Source organism: Ciconia boyciana, chromosome 2 (assembly GCF_034638445.1).
Source record: "Ciconia boyciana chromosome 2, ASM3463844v1, whole genome shotgun sequence".
In the NCBI taxonomy this organism is placed as follows: domain Eukaryota; kingdom Metazoa; phylum Chordata; class Aves; order Ciconiiformes; family Ciconiidae; genus Ciconia; species Ciconia boyciana.
The window spans coordinates 119490096-119508820 of record NC_132935.1 but is presented as its reverse complement, the minus strand read 5'-3'; the positions used below and the strand labels follow the sequence as shown (position 1 = coordinate 119508820).

Below are 18725 nucleotides of genomic sequence, written 5' to 3'. Positions count from 1 at the left end.
TACCCACATGCTTTTCCTCTACAACAAAGTAACTTTGTCATTTACATGCTGGTTGTCAACCATCTCAAGTAAATTGCCTAGCAGAATATGGGTGAGTTCTAGCCAGCTGTGTATACTTTAATAGCATAGACTAAATAGTGCTATCAGTACTTATATTTTCCAGTTACCAGGAGCTTGTTAGACCCCTCAGAATACAACTACATTGCTCTCTGCCCTCAGGACCTTGCGAGCTGACACCAGATGCTGTAGGGAAAGGGAAGGGCATGGAGGAACATGGGCATCAGCATGAGAACGTGGCTGCTTGTCAAAGGTCCATTGGCAGAATGGAGAGGTAACAGACGGACAGGATAAGTAACAAGCATCTTTTGTTTGGCTCATTCTTGATCAGCTACATCAGTCCATAAACTTGGTCCTTTTGGATTCCCTGAAACGGCGGAACAAGTCCTCAGTTTTGCATGCCGGTAACTCACTGACAACAGAAACGGCTCGTGGAGCTACAGCCACAGATTGCTGTGGCAGCCCTAAGTGTAATGGTTTTAGCAAAGTTTTGGGTAGAAATGGGGAGGATAGATCTACTGGTAACTAAAATACAACCTGAGACCCAGAGAGTGCCTAAACTGCGGACAGGCAGAAGCTGAGAGGGTCTATCAGGGAAAGATCTTTGTATACAAACCCTCTTTCTGTTCTTTCTAAACATCTCCTTCTGACCACTGTCAGAGGAGGCTACTGGACTAAATAAACCCTTGTTTTGGTGCAATGTGGCCTTTCTTAATCCATTTTAGGGTGTACTATTGCATACCCGGTGCTTCTGGCTTTGCAGCATTCCCTCTGCTGCAGGTACCACTGCAGACGCCTGGGCAGAGATCAGGGCCCTTGCTCTCCATCTCCGTGAGTCAAGATGATAAAAATTCATTTCATTCCCCGTGGGGGCAGAATTACTAATGCAGAATGCCACTAAGAGCTTGCCCTGTTCCTCTGGGGTCTTGAAAGGGGAATCCTAGCAAACTAGGGGGGGTATTAGCTTGTTTTCCATCACTGCCCTGGGTTACTACAAGGGCAGACACAGGGGAGCAGAAACATAAATGGAGCATGGGATTTTTTATTACTACATGAGCACTGAAACTGTTACTCATGGTGTATAGTTTGAGTCAATGCAGTTTTAGGTTATCATCTGCTGCACATATATTCACCATACATAAACATCTGACAGCAATTACACTTAGTGATGCCATTGGAAATCAGAATCATACCTCCGCCCTGAGCTTCTAAAAGGACCTTTTCAACTTTAAGACCGCAAATTAGCAAACCAATTATTCATATGTGCTATTTTAAGCATGTGCTTTAATCCAGGCCCACTCCTCTCAGCGCACCTCAAGCTGAGCAAGTAGAGGAGTGCTTTGCTCAACCGGACCTGGGTGAATTTTCCAAGCACTGTTAGAAATTAAACAGCTGGAGGTATTTTAATATTTACAAGACTGTCATGCCTTTGTGAGGGATCCAACCTCTGATAAAGTGCTGGTTAATGAAGTCACTTGGAGGAGGATAATTCCAATTTTGGAGCAGCTTCTGAGTTTTGCCATTTGTTTTCATTCTTCCCATCCAACATGGTGACAGCAGTGGATGAGGAGGTGCCCAGCTGGGGCACAGAAGGACAGCCGGGTTATTGGGTTGTTGACTCCTGTCCAGAGCTGTGGATGACCCTGGGTTTTCCTTCCCAGGGACATAGCTGAAGGTAAGCAGCGCTGCTCCACACCCAATTTAGGCAATATAGAGTTTGCCCTCTTTTGCTTACACTGAATAGGTGAGCTCACCCACTTTTTAAATTCACCACTACGTGACGATCTTTGTCGCATATGAGGAGTTATTCTAGTCTGTGACAGCACCCCAGTATTTTGCCTCTCATGAAATTTTTCTCATGGAAGGTAATTTGCCTTAAAGCATTTGGACTTCAGCAAAGCAGAGAAGTCACCAAAAACGTCCCTTCGGCAATTTCTGCTCTTAGCATCTGCCCCCTTTCCCACTGATGTCAGTAAGGGCAACGAGGGCCCAAGTACCGCTTCGTCTTTCAGTCCATGTGGCACAGAAGGCTCTTGGTGACGAGGTCCCACTCCTGCACAAGCCCCAGGTGTGCCATGGCTGAGCTGAGAGATCTGCTCTTTCACTGCAAATAAAAGAGGTCAGGACAGAAGGAGCAGGTCTCTGATGAATTGCATGCTAAAGGAGATCCACATTCTGTCAGTTGCGTGATTATACGCTGGGACATGTTTTTTTAATGGAGACGGAAAACAGACATTTTGACAGGACTGAGTTTTGCTCAGGGCTATCTATGTGCTGCTCCCACTGAAGCTTCTTGGCCAAATTTGTCCCTTGTTTGAGAAGACACAACTCTACTGAGGCGTGATGGAGCTGAGTTTGATACTGAGGTGCAGCTGAAATATTCCATGCTGTCTCCTGTCAGGGCAGCATGAGGAGCCCTGTGAGAACCTAGTTATGAAATCCCCCTGTCCTTGTCTGGCTGGCAAGCATGCAGATTTAAAGAGCAATGTTTTGATTCTCCAATTGATCTTTAATTCCATCTCTCTTCTTTTAAGCTTGTCTTGTTGAACACACTCCCTGTGAATAAACTGTTATTGGGGCTTTACCGTTCTGAGCATCAGAAAATCTCAGAGAATGTCTAACTTTCACAGGCATAGTGTATTACTGAAACATAGATAAATAAATAAACAGAGAAACAGAGGAAAAATACTGAAAGGAGTGATCTGTAATAGCATTGCAGCTCCTGTAATACAAAAGAAAAACTTTATGAAGTCCTTAGATGTGGATCCTGCCAGAAGGGATCATGTCAGTGCAAGGTGACGCTTTCTTCCCTTTGGTGATGGCACTAGTGGGGCTTTGGAAAGCGCTGGTTCTCTACGTACCGCAGCATTATCATTATATAGTTATGGGTGAATTTTCTTTCCCCTTTTTCAAAGGTACTTTTGTCTGAAATGTCCACACTGGTGTTGAATCATCTTTCTGGAAGACTTCAGGTCAAGGGTAAGATTGTGTTGAAAGGGGCACTGTAGTCAGATGCAGGTGAGCTTGGCTGAACTGCAGGAAGGTAAATATCTCACCTGTATTAGCCCTTGGCCCATATTAGATGGAAAGTCAGATTAGGTGATTTGATAATCAAATCTAAACCAGCTACTACCGCATCAATAGGAGATAGCAGGCTTGTAAGTTAATGCCAAAATGTCAACAATGACGTCTTTCTCAGAAGACCTCAAGAAATACTGGAAAGAGGTTTTAGTTCAGCAAACTAGACTTCACATACTCTATGCACGTGAGGCAGTCCCCTGATGTTGTACCATTTATTCTTGTCTTTTGGCCCAGACATGTTTAGCTACCTTGCTGCACTATAAGCTTAACATTATCATGAAGTGGGGTTTTTTGTGCTGTTTCAAGGAAGACAAAATGGCCAAGTTCCTTGTGACCTGGGGGAAGGGAAAGGGAATGGTTTGGGAATATGACTGGGCTCTTCCCCATGCAAGGGCTACTGTATACTGGTGCTAGCAATGGCTGTCACCAGCAACTTGTGGCAGTCATGGTACTCTATAGGTAGTCCCACTTAACTGTTACATTTAACTGACCTGTGCTAAAGGAGCCTGCAATAACGGTACTGGAGAATAACACCCTTAATTTATCCATTAAACTCACTGAACATTGGCAGGTTCACCTTGCCCAGCATGGCTTTGGTACCCTGTAGAGCTGTTCAGGAAGCTCATATTTCAAATGATAGCTCATATGAGCTCATATCAAGTTCATTTGATCTGTCCCCTGAGAAGTTCAAAAGGCCACCGGGCAGTGGCTAATGGTTAGCTGCTGGCTGTGGTAGTTAAAGCTAACTGAAGTCACTCTGCCTCTTGCAACAAAACTGACTCTACCACCTAATCCCCTCCATCACTGAGCAGCCAACCACTGAAAATTAATTTAAGCCTTGTCTGTCTCTGCATGGCCCAAAGTGAAGGTGTAGAAGACAAAGCTCTCCTCTACCATTGCATGTAGCAGCCTGTTTCCTCCTTGTTTGTGAAAGAGTGTTTCTTTGGGGTTTTTTTAGGAAAAGTCAAATATGACAACAGGGTGTGAAAACCAAAATGAAATCAAGCTGCCTGCAATGAACGGAGAAATAATTCTGAGAAACACGGCAATTTAGATATTAAAATCTTCTTTCTCCATGAGAGAAAAACCCATCTGTTAAAACAGTCATAAAGCCCTTTAAATCAGGCTCAGGTACCTTTTTGGAGGATGATTGCCAGTTCAGGATCTGTTCAATGTGGAGAAGTACAAAGGTACTGTTTTTAATAATGATAAATAACTTCTCTTTTATCAAATCATCTCTGCTGGAAATAGTTTTGCTCCGTGTGGTAACGATAATTTGCGCACTTATCATTCGGTACCTTCCTTAGACAAGCAGCTAGCCATGGGATGTAATTTAACAACTTATCAACCACAGGTTCATCCAGCCCTTTCCAGCCAAAAGGGCATTTCACATTACTTAACAGACTTCACCATGTATTGGCATCAATTTAAGATTTCACCAGCCCCTAGTCATTAAAATTTTCCACTCAGCACTTCACTTTATAACCTGGGGACGTGGCTGCTGAACGGTGCCAGCAGACCCACTGAATTATCTGCTCTGTGCAGGCAATGGGATAATTACCAAAAGGATGCAAATCACTAACTGACTATCAAAGGGAGCTATCATGATTAGCTGTACATTTCACATACAGAGGTTGGAAAGGCATGATGGGGAAAAAAAGAAGGGGTATCTGTGGCACGCTTATCCCCCTCCTTGTGTGTTTTCAGCTGGAGGTCTCTCCAGGTTATGTCCGTTGAGCGCTCAGAGCGATGGCGTCTGACTCGGTGCTGTCTCCGTTGAGTCAGCAGCGGAGGGAGAGGCAGGGAAGGTGGGCAAGGTCCCATGGTTCATTCCCCTGCAAACCTGCATGGCAGGTCCAGGCCTGGAAGAGCTCTGGCTTCAAGGTCAGAGCGCGTCTTCATGACCACTGCAAAGGTGCATACTATGTTATCAAAGCCGGACACGTAGGAGTTGTGTTCAGGAGGAGCAGGCAGTCGTTTTGGTACTAGCTCATGAGACCATTAGTGCACAGGCTTTCCTTCATCTTGTGCATCTCCTCAAATCCCTTTGGGGCCTGCAGCAGACCAGGAACTGGCTCAGCGGCTCCTTTGCTGCTTTCTCTGGTAGTCCCCTGCCCAGGGGCACCTGGAGACCTTGTCTGCTGCTTGGCAAGGAGAGGGGGAAAGACCATGTGGAATGGCAGACTCTTCCTGGCTAAAGAAATCCATCCTGCTGAGTAACATGGGTTGGAGTCTCATGGCAAAGGCAGGTGGCTGTCGGTGGAGGAGGATGGCAGACGAAGTCTGGGGGATGACAGCAGGAGTGAGGTCTGGTGGATCTGTTGATGGATGTTAAGATCTGCTTGTGCTCTGCAGGAGCCACAGACAGAGGCAGTTCAGAAAAAGCCTGCAGGGGATTTACCGTCGCCGGGGAGAAGCAGAAGAGAGGTGGCAGTTCTGCCACACTGCAGCTGCTGCAAGGGGATGCCCGTGCAACGAAACTGGCTCTTACCTTTACCCCGTGGTCGAAGACGTGAAACGGGATGACTGAGGAAATCCTTTTAAAAAGAGAGGCTTTTAATATGAATTTTTTTTTTTGAGTTATTCTTCATTATTTGCAGCCTCTGCAAATTAGGTCTTGGGGAGTGCGGTGCTACTGGCTAGACACCCCATTGCAGGGCTCGGTATGGCTAGCAGGCGGCTAGCGTGTAGCTGGGAACTCCCTTTGTAGAGAGCGCTGTTTGGTCCCTCCCTTGCTCTTATGATTGCAGCCTGGTTGTGTGCTCGCTCTCCCGCTCTCACACCTTCTCCCTGGCTGAAGGATGGGGAATTAGACGGTGCTGTGGAGAGGGTTTGCAAAAGGAGCACTGGGCACAGGAGAGCGCTTTTCTGTATTTAGAGTACCGTGCTTCGAGCGAGTTGACCTCGGGTTTGGGATCCTCTCTCTGCTGAAAATACGGGCTTGTGGGAGTGTAATTTCTTTTTGGATGGCAGGCTCAAGTGAAAAGAGGTTAGGGGGACTACTGGATGGGACTTACACACCTGAAGAAGGATTTCCCTGTCCCAGATTTCTGCAGCAGTGACCCCAGACTTCCATTACAGTCAGCATACACATACCTAACATAGTCTTGGGGCTTCCCCTTCTTGTCCTAAACTAGGTCATAGCACCCTAAAACTGTGTTGTTCTTCCTCTTTTTCTCTAAATAGAGACGGGGGTGACCAGCTTAGTGGCAGACTTCTGTGTGGCAGTGTAAATAGTGAGATGAGTCCTACTTTCTCCCATTGAGACAGATTTTATGAGACTGGGGACCATCTCTGGCCTTTGCAGCAGCTTTCTTCTGACAGCCCTACCAGCTCTTACTGGCCCTGTTGTTATCTTAAAAAAAAGCCCCAGCGCAGTGCTTTCTGACCTCCTGACAGACAGAATCGGGCCCAGTGCTCTCCAGCTGGCTATTGGAGCTGTAGCTAATTCCCCCAAAGCCTGCTAGAGTCTCACTGCAGCATCCTCAGGTTCCTAACTGTGCCTCCTACCCCTCCCAGGAGTCATGCTGCTCATGGCTGCTTCCTTCCTCTTCCTCCCCACTCCCATCCCCTCTTGAATAGGGAGGCTGGAGAAGTAGCGACAGCATTCGTAGTTATCAGCACGGTGGATGACCTAACGTGAGGCTTTTCTTCTCTTCTGGCTGCCTCCAAGCTCACAGGAATCTGAGGTTTCTGCCTGTTTGGCAAACCTGGCTGAGTCGGACCAGCCAGCCTGAAAGATGTCTGGGGAATCGCTCTGCAAGTCTCATTTCTTTGGGAAACCATCATTTATTTAAAGCTTTGCTTCATTTAAATAGAAGAAGTCTTTCCCCTCCTTTGGCTACTTCTTGCTTTTAAAAGGTCCTTTGGACTGGAAGAAAAAGCATATAATCCCTTCCATAAATGGTTCAACATCCATTTTAAAACCCTAAAAAATTTGAAGAGGTCATCTGCTGCTACTCCACCTGCTGCTACCACTGCAGGATTTGAACGTAAGACCTACAGCACAGGAACCAGAAGTCAGAGACCTGGACCAGCCTTTTACAAGGCTGCACTGAAATAAAAGGAGAGAGGAGGGATATGAAAAAATGGGGGAGGTAAAATAGGACAGAGAGAAAAATATGCACATTAAAATGAATTCTAGACATATTTTTTCCAATCATTTTTAACGTTGAGGTGACTTTTGAGCAGGTCGTTGTGCATGGTATTTCAGCCAGACCTGTTACAGCAAAAGCTCACAGTGCAGCACAATTTAATTAAAAAAAAAGTTGCAGGATTCTCAAGTGCTCATTAAGCTTCCCAGCACCGCTGCGGTGCGGGAAGATGTGCAGAACCGGGGGCTGAACTGCCTGGTGTCACGCAGCACCCGCGTCCCTGGAGTCCCTGGCGACTGTTTTAGTCATCACATCATTTTTTTCCTCTGTGCACCTCACCTCTCTTAAGGCTTTGCTGCCTCAAACGTAGGCAGTGCCTGGCGTTTTTACAGTTGGGTACAAGCTGTAGCAATCAAGGAGGCGGTGAGTAAGAGGGTTGGCTGTGCTCCAGCTGTTTGCCACTGGCACTGCACTAAGGTGCTGATTCGGGGACCGTCTGACTGTTCCCTGCTGTTGCCCTCTGTGGTGACGTTTAGTGCTGGGCGCTGGAAGATGTGCATGCCAAAGCACAATCTCAGAGAGTTCAGCGAGTATCTTCTATTTTTTTGCTAGCTAACAAAGTGACCCTGCCATCCATTTGGTAAAATGCCACTCTACTGCTTGAGAAAGGAGGCAAATCCCCATTACCAGCTGTAATGAATATATTCCTGGGTTTACATGAGGAGAATGAGACCAGGCTTGGCATGACAGGGCTGGGAGAAGAGTTAGGGCTGAGAGAAGACTTCAGAAAGATGTTGTTGAGAATAGTGCTCTGCCCCTGCCTTTGCAGCCGGGATCATTATCTCTCATTGCCATAACTTTGGGGTAGGCTGCTTGTGCCTGTGTAGCTGTTCGTCTTCCACATGGCTTACAGGTGCTGTATGGGATTGGCATTAAAGTCTGCTTGTGTAAGGTATTAGGGAGGGAGCATTTACTTGAAAAAAAATCACACAACTTCTCAAAATGCAGGACAACTCTCCTACACCACATTATTAAAATGCAGAGATCGATCAGTGGATTTTTTGAGTGAGAATCCAGATTTTCAAATGATTCTCTTTGCTTGAGAAGAGGGTCATGCTTTGAGATGTCCCTTCTCACCTGGGTGGGTAACCACAGGGCAGGGTTTTCACCAACACCGGGCACTTTGCGTCATGTGGGGAGCTGCTCACAGCGAGAGTTTCTGTTTTACAGAAGATGATGGATATTTTTGAAGTCTGATCTCAATTGTATCTCTTCTCAAAAGACATCTGGGTTGTTCTTCAGCGAGGTACGGAGACCTGGAGACATCACTGGAGACATCACTGGAGAGCCTTGGGGGAAGGCTCTCCCCTGAACACAGCTTCCCCGCTCCAGGCTGTAACCTCAGAGACTCTCCCTGTGCTTTTTCTCCACCCATGCGAGTGAGGATATTGTTGCACAAGCTCTCAGTCCTGGGCTATATTTTGGATTCGTGGACGGGATTCCTGCTGACTCCACTGCAGTGTTTGTGTTCAGTGTTAAAGACTTTACTAGGGTGTGTGTATTTTTTTCCAGAAGTCCTGCAGGAAACCTAACGAGTGTATTTTCTTGTAGCTGTCATCCTCCTGGGACCTGCGTTAGGATGCACGTACCTGCTCGGCTCCTGAGTGAGCACGGCACAGGACGCTCCCTCCCACCTGCTCTGCATTTAGTGTCCACTGAACACCCTTGTATGTTCAGTTGATGAGAGACCCCCCCAGCAGCACTCAGCCACGCGGCCTGGGGTAACTCAGCAGAGCAAATCAGCGCTTCCCCCTCCTGCACGAGACCCAGGGCTGTGCCAGCACGCTGCCTTTTGTGGGTGGCAGCTGCATAAGGAAAGACTACAACGACAGGGCACATATAGACATCTTCGTTCGATAAAACCTAGCAGTTGCTGGCAATCAGTGAATTAGGGAACTTCACAAGCCAGAGGCTACAGCCAGATCCTCATGTTTAATAGCTGCCAGTGGGCCCAGTCTCCATGAATTTGTCTAATCCCTTTTTTAACCCATTTGTAATTCCAGCCTTTGCAACATCCTGCAGTGATGGTTGTGTCTTTATTTGTTTTAAACCTAATGTCTGGACATATCGTTGGATGGCCATTTCCCTTCCTGCCAAAGCCACTTTGCTTCACCTCATTTCTTCAAAGAGGGCTCTGATGCAGCACCATAAATCATTATGGCCAGAAAATATCCTTTTGAATCCCACAGTATCATTTCAAAGCTCTGGACTGTGTGTGGTCTTTTAAATACAAAATGTATGCTTAAAAAATTGAAGGGTATTTTTTTCCCTCCAAGTGGTCTGGAAAGGAACAGATTGTCCTTGGACTGTTTGCAGAAGCCGGATTTCAGCAGCTGCCATTTGTTTGGCTTCTCCCCACCTCCAGGACTGCTGATATCCTGGAAGACAGGAGGGGGATGGCATTCAGAAGGGCTGGGGCAAGTGGAATGGGGTTTTGAAATTGCTAGTAGTGATGTTTCCACATCCAAAAGATCTCTCTTCTCCCATATCTTAAATTTATTGTGCTCATTTGTTATTTCCTTTGACCAGAGGCCAACAAACAGCAAGCAATACATATATATTTTGCAGAACAGAACTGAAGAGTGGTTTCTGGTACAGGGCAGACACAGTCTTAGAGCATTATTAAAATATCTAGATTCACCCTGCATGATAGAAGGGGAGGAATCAATGTTGTAATCAGCTATTCAGAAACAATTCATTTCCAAAGCTAAAAAAAGAAACAAAAGCAAAACTTCCATCCTTTAAAAAAGAAAGTGAAAAGGAATCTGAGGAAGTTTAAATTTGGTGAGCATTTTTGGAGATCTGAGATCAAGTGCTACAGGGAGCTCAGGATGGAGCAAACCATGGTTCACTGGCAAGAGATTTCAGTAAAAGAGTGAAATTCACTGAACTCTGTGTTCCCGAATGTGTTGAAGGATTAAGAGCCTGATCCTACACTACTTGGAGTTAGTGGGACTTTTGACTTGGTCAAACAAGGGTCAGCCCTAAATAAGGGGCTTAGGTCCCCAAAAAAGCAGATGTGCTGTCCTGTAGAGTATGGGCAGAACAACTCTGTCTAATCAAGCAGATCCTCTTGTCCTGGCAAGAAGTCAGAGCTCGTTTCTGCAGGCCATACCTCTTTCCTTACTTCAGGAGAGCAGTTTCCCAGGAGCTGCAGCCATGCAGAATATAGCTTTGCAGCAGGCGTGAAAGTCTTATGCTCTTGCAGTGTCACAGAGGAGCTCTGTATCTACTAGAACCATACTACTACAGAGAATCTGCATTTTATTTCTACCTAACTCATCTGCTGCACACCCTTTTAAACCAATGAAGGGGGCCACAAAATTTGCCCTTGCATGGATAGAGTACAGCAGAGAGAGCAGCTCCGAGAAGCTGGGCAGGGAATGCTGAAGCTGTCTGCCTTTTCCAAAAAGGAGCAAATTTTTTTGCTCTGATAGGTCACGCTGGATCCTGATGGTAGCAGGCTATTAATAGCAGCAGGTCACTCTAGGAGAATGCATGAGGAAGGTAAAGCGTATAGCATATGGTTTTGCACGTTGAGGGACGCAGCAGTTAGTTAGCCAGAAGCTGGCTTCATCTGGGTCTTTCTGATCTCACAAGCTTTGTCCTCATAAATACATGTGCTTGGAACAGTGTGTACCAGTGGTTTCAGTCACTTTGGGACTTCAACCTCGAGTTGTGCAAAACTGCAGACATGTACCGTGCAAGACTGCCTTTAGTGATTTGTTAAACCAAGAAAGAAAAAAGAAAGAAATGTCGCCATCCCGACGTCTAGCCTGGTGTGTGAGTTTGTCCTGAAGACAGCCGTATGTACGCTTGCCTCTAAATCAGAGAATCTAAGTTAATTTAGTTGTTGAGCTATTTCTTATGCCAAGGATAACACACCAAAGAGCTTCCCACCCAGCACTGATTTTGTGTAGTGGTGTCATGAATGTGGACTGAATTTACAGAACCAGATCTTTATTGTGTTTATCCCTTCTGTGGTAATATCTAGATGAATATTTGAGGTGACAGGCCATATAATCCATAAAAGGCAAATTATACAGCTTCATAGTCTCATCAAAATGGACTCCCCTGTATAATGGTAGAGTAGCATAGACGGGCATTAAAAGTGAATATGGCTCTCTGATAGTTAAAAAACAAAGCCCCTCTCACTCTCTTTTTAATAGCAGAGGCTCTGAAAATGACATTATTTTTACTGCTGTCCTTAAGGCTAGAAGGAGAGGCACATGTGACTCTTTGGTCTTTCAATTAAAATGAACTTTATTGCAAAACGTTTGTTCTTTTGTTGTCTTGCCAGCTGGGTGGCTTCAGGAGCTTGAATAATACATGTGCAGCATTGTACAGTAATTGTTCCCCATCCTCAAAAATTCACAGATTATGAATTCATGGATTGTTTGTGCAGCTGACGGCTTTGAGCTTCTCCACAGTTAGAAAAGGACTGAACTCAGTGCAGGCTGCGTGTATACAGCTTCAGTGAATCCAGATTTAGTATTTATCCTTAGCCTGAGTTGGCAAAAAAAATGCATCAACCCCAAACCTACCGCAAAGGGTACATCAGGCTGGCAGGGTATGAAGCCCAGATTCATCCTGGCTACCCTGAGACAAAGGGAAATCTAATTGAGGTGCCTGATTCAAGAGCATCACTTAAGCATATAAGCAAAGCCAGTGCAAGTGAGACCACTGCAGAAGGCGATGAGAATGGGATGAATCACCCTGCAGGACCTCTTTATCTGTCTTGGGAGAAGAAAACGAGAGCTCTTAGGGTGACCAGTCAGTAATGCAAAGTTCAGGTAATGCATTGAGGTGACATGCACCCAGGCCTGTGTGCCTGAAAGTGTTCAGGTCCTGCCAGAGAGGACTATAGAGCTAGTCAAGTGTCAGGGTAGCTGCTGTTGTATTGCTAGGACTGCTCAGACCTGGGAGGAAGAGCGGCCTTGCAGCTAGAGGCGGGAAGGAAAGAGGTGAAGACAGAAGAGCAATTGGGGATAATGAAGGTGAGGAAAGGAAAGAGAAAACACAAGAAAAGCTAGAGTAAAGAAGCTGCAAAGGACATAACACTGCAGTAAGAGCACTTTATAATGGTGTACATATCCACAGACCGGCTCTGAGCAGCGCGTTTGTTCCTCTCTCAGCAGAATGCACTGGTGCTCCATTTCCTCACTGCTGAGCAGCTCTAATGAACGCTCCTCTGTAGTCTCCTAAACACCTCCTGTGGCTTATGCAGGGTGTGCTAAGGTATTTGTAAAGGTTTGCTTAGCAATGAAGAGATCTGCCCTAACTTCAAAATACATCAGTGGCATGTAGCCTCAGGACCCCCTGTATCTTAAACGAATCCCTGGTGGCAAGCCAGATTTAACGGTACACAAAAGCAATGTTGTTTCCTTTTTTTAGGGCACAGCCTTTACATTCAGCTCCAGGAGTTGCAGCCATCTACAGCACGTTGCCCCGATGTGAGCTGGAAAGGAACAAAGGCGTTTTCTTCACAGGTGCATTCGTCCCTGCGCATCGTGGGTGCAGGCATCAGCTTCAGCGCTGAAAAGCATTTATATTTGATTACTCTTCTTTTAAAAGAATGTCACTCTCAGAGAGAATTTCAGTGCCTCAGGGCACAAGGAAAGGATTGTTTTGGTTGTTTTGAATTGAGCATTGGCTCTTTGCGTGTCAGGGTACTTTGCTTCAGTTTCCCATTTGTGGGCTCTTTGCCCTCGTGCTGATATCTTTCAGCAGACCTCACTGGTAGTAGTGTAATAGTGGAGTGGATTAGTGCCATCTTTCAGAGGGTTTGAAACTTGACAGAGTATTTCTCCCTCTAAAACAATGAAGTTATGCCTGCAGTGAGGTCCTGAAGACCTGGCAGGTATTCATGGTATAAAAACTGGACATAGAAGTCTCAATCCAGATCTCATTCTGGCCGTATGAACACAAGTGCTCCACGAAGGATTCCTTTAGGATGGACATTGCACCCAAAGGAGTAAATTTTGCATGAAGAGATGGATGCCTGCTGCCTCCGAGCACGAGGGATGAGCGAGGCGTGAGAGGGAACGGCACTGGAGGACCCACAGCCCATCTGCTCTTGGCTGCTTGACAGCCCTCAAGGGTTACTGCATCTGGTGTGTGGTTTGGAGCAACCCTGGGTCACATCTCGAGCGAAGGACTACGGGAATCTCCTCTGCAGTTCCCCCACTTCTCTGGTGCTCAGATCTGAATCCCAGAGGTTTGAGGCTTTGAAGAAACCATCGCCCATGTCCAGCCACATAAATGCACAAGTTACTGAACTTATGAAAGCTGCTGATGAGTATCTGTGATGGGAGGTGATTGCTTCAGAGCGAGGATTTGCGTATGCAGAGTCGCTGAGGAAAACTTAATCTGAATTAACTAAATGTGTGAAATGAAAGTGGATTAGCAATGCCACATAAATGGATGGATTCCTTAGCTTATTCTCTTCAGAATTAAAATGGTCCTAATTTGTTTCAGCATAATTGTGAGAGAGAATGTCATACAGGCCTTTAATGAGATATAATTTACTGACCGTAAAAGTTAGTCTGGGTTAATTTTTTTGTGTCTCCCAGCAGGGGTGTAATTGGAATACAGTCCTGAAATTTTTTAGTAGGAAACTTGTATTGTCTTTACTGGGGATTTTAGTAACTGATTCTGATAATGTAGTAATCTGTTTTTATTATGATTATACTATTTTTAATCTTAGGATATAAAAGCTCTGAATAAGCAATTAATTAATCCTCACCATGTCCCTGTGAGGTTGGTAAAGGCCTTGTAACAATCACTTCATTTGTTGCTGTGCTATGTCTGCTTTTAGTGTGTAATACAGCAAGGCAAAGCAGCGCTACAAGATATGGGAGGGAGGAAGAAAATCTTATTGAATGCCTGGGAGGAATTAAGCAAGGAAAAAAATGTTAGTACCCAGCTTAGAATTTGGTCAAGCCACCATGATGCACTCGCGAGAAAATGTCAGGGGAGCTTTAGCGATCAGGGCGTCTGCTTTATGTCTAACCAAATCCACAGCACATATAATGGTACCACACACAGTGCACTGTGGTGGGGAACGGCTTAATAGCAGGGTGTAAATATCAAGGATTAAAAATAATTTATCTGATTTCCTTTGATTTGGAAATAGGATTTATCTATTTAAATTACATTTCAAAAAAGTAAAGAAAAGAGAAAACCAAAACCTCTGAGGTCGTGACTGCTCGCTGACGGCTGACTCTCCATTTTCACAGCCTGCTCCATCGATGTTGCAGTGCAAAGTGGTACTCCTCACAGTCCCTTCTCTGTTCGGGCAGCTTCTTTCTTTTCCTCAGCGGACAGTTTATTTTCTACTCAATGCTAAGTCTCGTGTTTCTCTTACTTCTTCAAATGAGAGCAAGCACTGCTCTTTTGTTCTGCTCCTTTTCCAGTGCCTTTTTGTTGATCTTCTCTGCGTGTATCTGAAAGGTCAGGAAAACAAATCAATGCGGAAAAGGACCTCCTGCCCCTTTTAACCTAACCTGTAGGAGGGAGGGAAGGGAAATCGCCAATTACATGAAAGGGAATTTTAAATATGCTCGAAAAAAGCACAGTGGGAGTGAGGGTTTGAGGGACAGGTGTTGACAAGGCCAGTCTCTGCAGTGCACAGTGTGCCTTTATGAACTTGCGGTCTTCTCCTTCATGGCAGCATATATGGGCAGAACCATGGAGCTGAAAGGCATCCCATGAAAGAGGCACCGTAACAGAGAAAGGCCCTCTCCATTTCAGCATCACCGACCATGAAGGTCTCTGCAAGGGAGACCTTGGTGTACTGGGAGCTGGACTGAGACTCACCACATGATTTGAGGGCTAGCAAATGCTGACCACTGTCTTGTACTGGCTGGGTTTGCTTCAGTACTTTCTGGTTACCAGTATCTTATTTCCACTCCTCCAGGTGACTGGCTCCTTCTTCTGCAGATAACCACCATGCATGATGCAGAGCATCAGGAAGCAGGAGAGAATCTCCATATCTGCACAGCAACTGGACTCCTGCTGCACCATCACTGGAGCAGTGAGGCCTATAATTGAGTCTTCGTCTAAACTCAAGCCTGAATACTACAGCCAAGTTTACTAATCATGGCCTCTGTTCCTAACATCTAGCCTCAAGCGTTCAGCTGAGAGTCCTCCGTTAGGAGAGCACTCCTGGGAGCTTCCTTGGTGGTCGATGGAAAGGAGATAGATCTGCCTTTCCTTTCCAGTGATGATGACTTCTAGATTGCTCATATGCAGGGTCTTCATGCAAGTGTTTTATGTTAGATGCTAAAAATTCAGGCCTTAATCTCTAAAATTATTTTAGTCTTTAAACATCTGCCTTTGAATTTAGCCTTGATTGATCTATCAGGTGCAAGACTCTTGAACACCCTGCTAATGCACCTGCTTTACCCCAGCCCCACGCCAGGTGCCTTTTTAGAAGCTGCTTTCACTTACTACTTCTGTGGCAAATACCACAGTGTGGAAAAGTGGCTAATTGCTCCGCCGACCTTCCACCACCAAGATCAGCAAACAGAGAAACGTAGAAAGCAAAGTGAGCCACCGCTTTAAAACCCAGGAGTTTCAAACGGTGGGTAAACAGCAACACTTTGCACAGGTATCAGCGGATGGCTTCTGCACCCCCCGCTAGCTGTCTGCTTAATTTCTGGTCTCTTCTTTGTGTTCCATTTTTCTTACTGAATCAGCAGTTGAGATCAAATGCTCTCTTCTTACATATATCTGTGCATATAGCCCTCTTGCAGGGGAAAACAACAGTGACTGTATTCCTCAGAAAGCTCAGCATTCGTGCTGCTGAGTGTAGGATGGTGGTGCTCCTCCTGCATGCTGGTAGAGTGTTGGTCACCAGAGCAGAGACAGAAGCAGGGGACAGAAACAATACAGTAAATGTTTTCCCTTCCTGAGGTGGTCTGTTGTATTACTGAAATGGCTTCATTAAAAGCTTTTTAAGAATAAAGTTTGTACCTTGTTGGCAGTAAGACCCTTTTGCAAAAAGCAGCTGCTAGAAAAACAACGTTCTTTTGCAGATGCTGAACACAGAAGCCCACGTGATGGATGTTTTTCAGTCTTCACTTTTCTTCCTCCTCTGTGCCCTGCACCAAGCCATTACACTTTGGGCCTGTTGTTGCTCTTCAGCTGACTGCGCAATGCCAATGGCAGAGCCAGGCTGAAGACAGATGACGCTGGTGTGTTGCACCCTCCATTTTGAAATGTCTTCTGGAAAGGTCTGTTTGGATAAGCTGCTGACATCTGCAGTAAGGTTGCTGTGCTTCTTGGTACACTGTTTTCATACAAAGAATAAACTGTAGGACTTTGAAAAAAGCCCCAAGTTAGGAAACCATTCAGGGTTTTGAGGTTGCTGGGTGAAATTTCTTACACTGAAATGGCCTGTGTTGTCAGAAAAGTGAGCCTAAGATTTATATCCCCAGAAATGAAAGCAGAAATTGGTCCATTAGACTAGGCAGAGAGTAATTTACCTGCAGATGCCTTTAAGTAAGAACATGGACGCTTTACTAGGGAGAAGCAATAGACTTTGAGACAAGATGGAACCACGTGTTTGACTTCCTGTGCAGCTCCAGGCAGCTCTGGTCTTCCTTCAGGTCTTTGGAAGGCTTCAAAATGCTGCTAATAAGGAATTATTAACATTACATTAATACCCCTTACGTTGCTGGATCGTAGACACCTTAATGGGCCCTCCTTAAGGAGGGGGCCAGATTTTAATCCTAGTGGTGTAAATCTGGAGTAGTGGATTTCAGTGGAATTCCTCTAGAAAAATCCACTTAAAATGGAAATGAAGCGTTTTAAAAGCAATATATTTTTATGCTGGTTAGCTGCCCCTGTGCTTCAGCCTAAAAAATTGTTTGGGATTCTCATGTTGGTTTGAAACGGCTGGTCAGAAAGATATATAATCAATCACTATTCACATTTTTACGAGAATTGCTCTCTTGCAGTCCGATGTACCTCAGAAAATGACACTGAAGAGCTCAGCATCTCTCTGAGGTGACAGTATGGTCACCCATCTGTAACTTGCTTGGGAGCGTTTTGCAGACCTTTTGAGGTTTAGTTGCTCAAAACATCATGCAGTGATGTTTCGCGTGAACTTCTGCTCATCTTATCTCTCAGTGGAGGCAGCAGTGCCGAAGCAGAAATCCCCCCTGGGACTCCTCGCCTAATGCGTGCTCTAAGTGGTCAAGATGTGCTGCTTACCTTCCCCTCAACCATAAAAAAAGGGAGTATGTGGCTTATTAAGACGTGAGCAATGAAAATCAGAGTGATGGTCTGTAATGAAGTAGACTGATGATAGAAAAGTCAGGTAATTAACATGTAAAAGTTAATTGTTGCATGCATTACATGTGGACTGAGCTGTTTTATGCAGAGACAAGCTTGGCTGTTTGCTGGGATGTGGCAGGGTACGCTGAGCACTGTGGGCTTACACAGCGTGCTTCACACCACAGCTAGGCGTTTATTCTGCTGATCAGGTAACTCCATGGGCAGTCACCCCCATCGGCCCATGCTCTTTAACTTGTACCATGTGCTGAAGTGCTTGTGCTGTGACACAGCCCTGAGCGTCCCACCACTAAGTCATAATAGCAAGCATGACAAAAAATCATCTGCCACTTTTCTCTCCTGCTATTTTGACTCAGGCTCTGCTGAAAATTTGGCACCAGATTCCAGAAGCTGATCAAGCCCTTGTCTACTGTACTTTACTCAAAATTTCCCTCTAGAAAAATGCTATCAAGAACAACCCACAAGGCAAGCCGTTGTAAGATTATGCTGAAATCACATGCAAGGTGAGCCCACAGAATTGGTTTGTGATTCTGATACCCCTGGTGTTTTGCTTTAAGGCTTTAGCTTAAGCCACCAACAGAATATTCTCTGTGTATGTGTCTGTGCATAACACAATTGTATTTTTACTGCCCACAAACTCACACACACAATTAGACAGAGCAAGCTGTCACTGCCCGTAGGTTTGCGTTCAGGAAACAGATGTGCCTGTATCTTGCAGTGTCCTCAGATCTCTAGAAGAGATGAACTGCAAAGATCCAGAACAGAAATTACTTTAAAAGTGAATCTCCAATAGTCCCCTAAAAAGGCATGAATGAATGGTAGACATTTACTCCAAAATCTTTCTACACGGTAGTTTTTAATCTGCAGTGTAAGAATTGCACTTGCTTATATAGTAACAGAGAATCCTGACATTTTTATGGGTGTCCAATAAAGCTAATAAGTGAACCTCAGCCATTTTCTTCTGTGAAGTCCTTGAAATGGCAAGACCACAGTGCCTTTGGGTTAGATGGCTCCTTCATGAAACAGAATTGACAAAGCTCTGGGTAGCTTATTGGAGGGTATGGTAAAGGCCTTTCAGGGGTGACTGGTCTTTTAAATTCCTAAAAACACTAAAGGTTTCTGAAACACACCTAG

General features: G+C 45.3%; 1 protein-coding gene across 2 annotated transcripts in view; it reads left to right on the top strand.

Annotated features, from left to right (window-relative positions):
• Positions 1-18725, top strand: part of KIAA1143 (KIAA1143 ortholog) — an 84136-nt gene that overhangs the window by 47457 nt on the left and 17954 nt on the right. The window contains exon 4 of one of the 2 annotated variants that reach the window (XM_072853775.1): positions 15211-15252. The exons of the other annotated variant lie outside the window; for it this stretch is intronic. Coding sequence (XP_072709876.1) covers positions 15211-15237 — 27 coding nt within the window. The 3' untranslated portion in view covers positions 15238-15252. Of the gene's footprint in view, positions 1-15210; positions 15253-18725 lie in introns of those variants that run through there. 2 annotated transcript variants of the gene reach the window in all.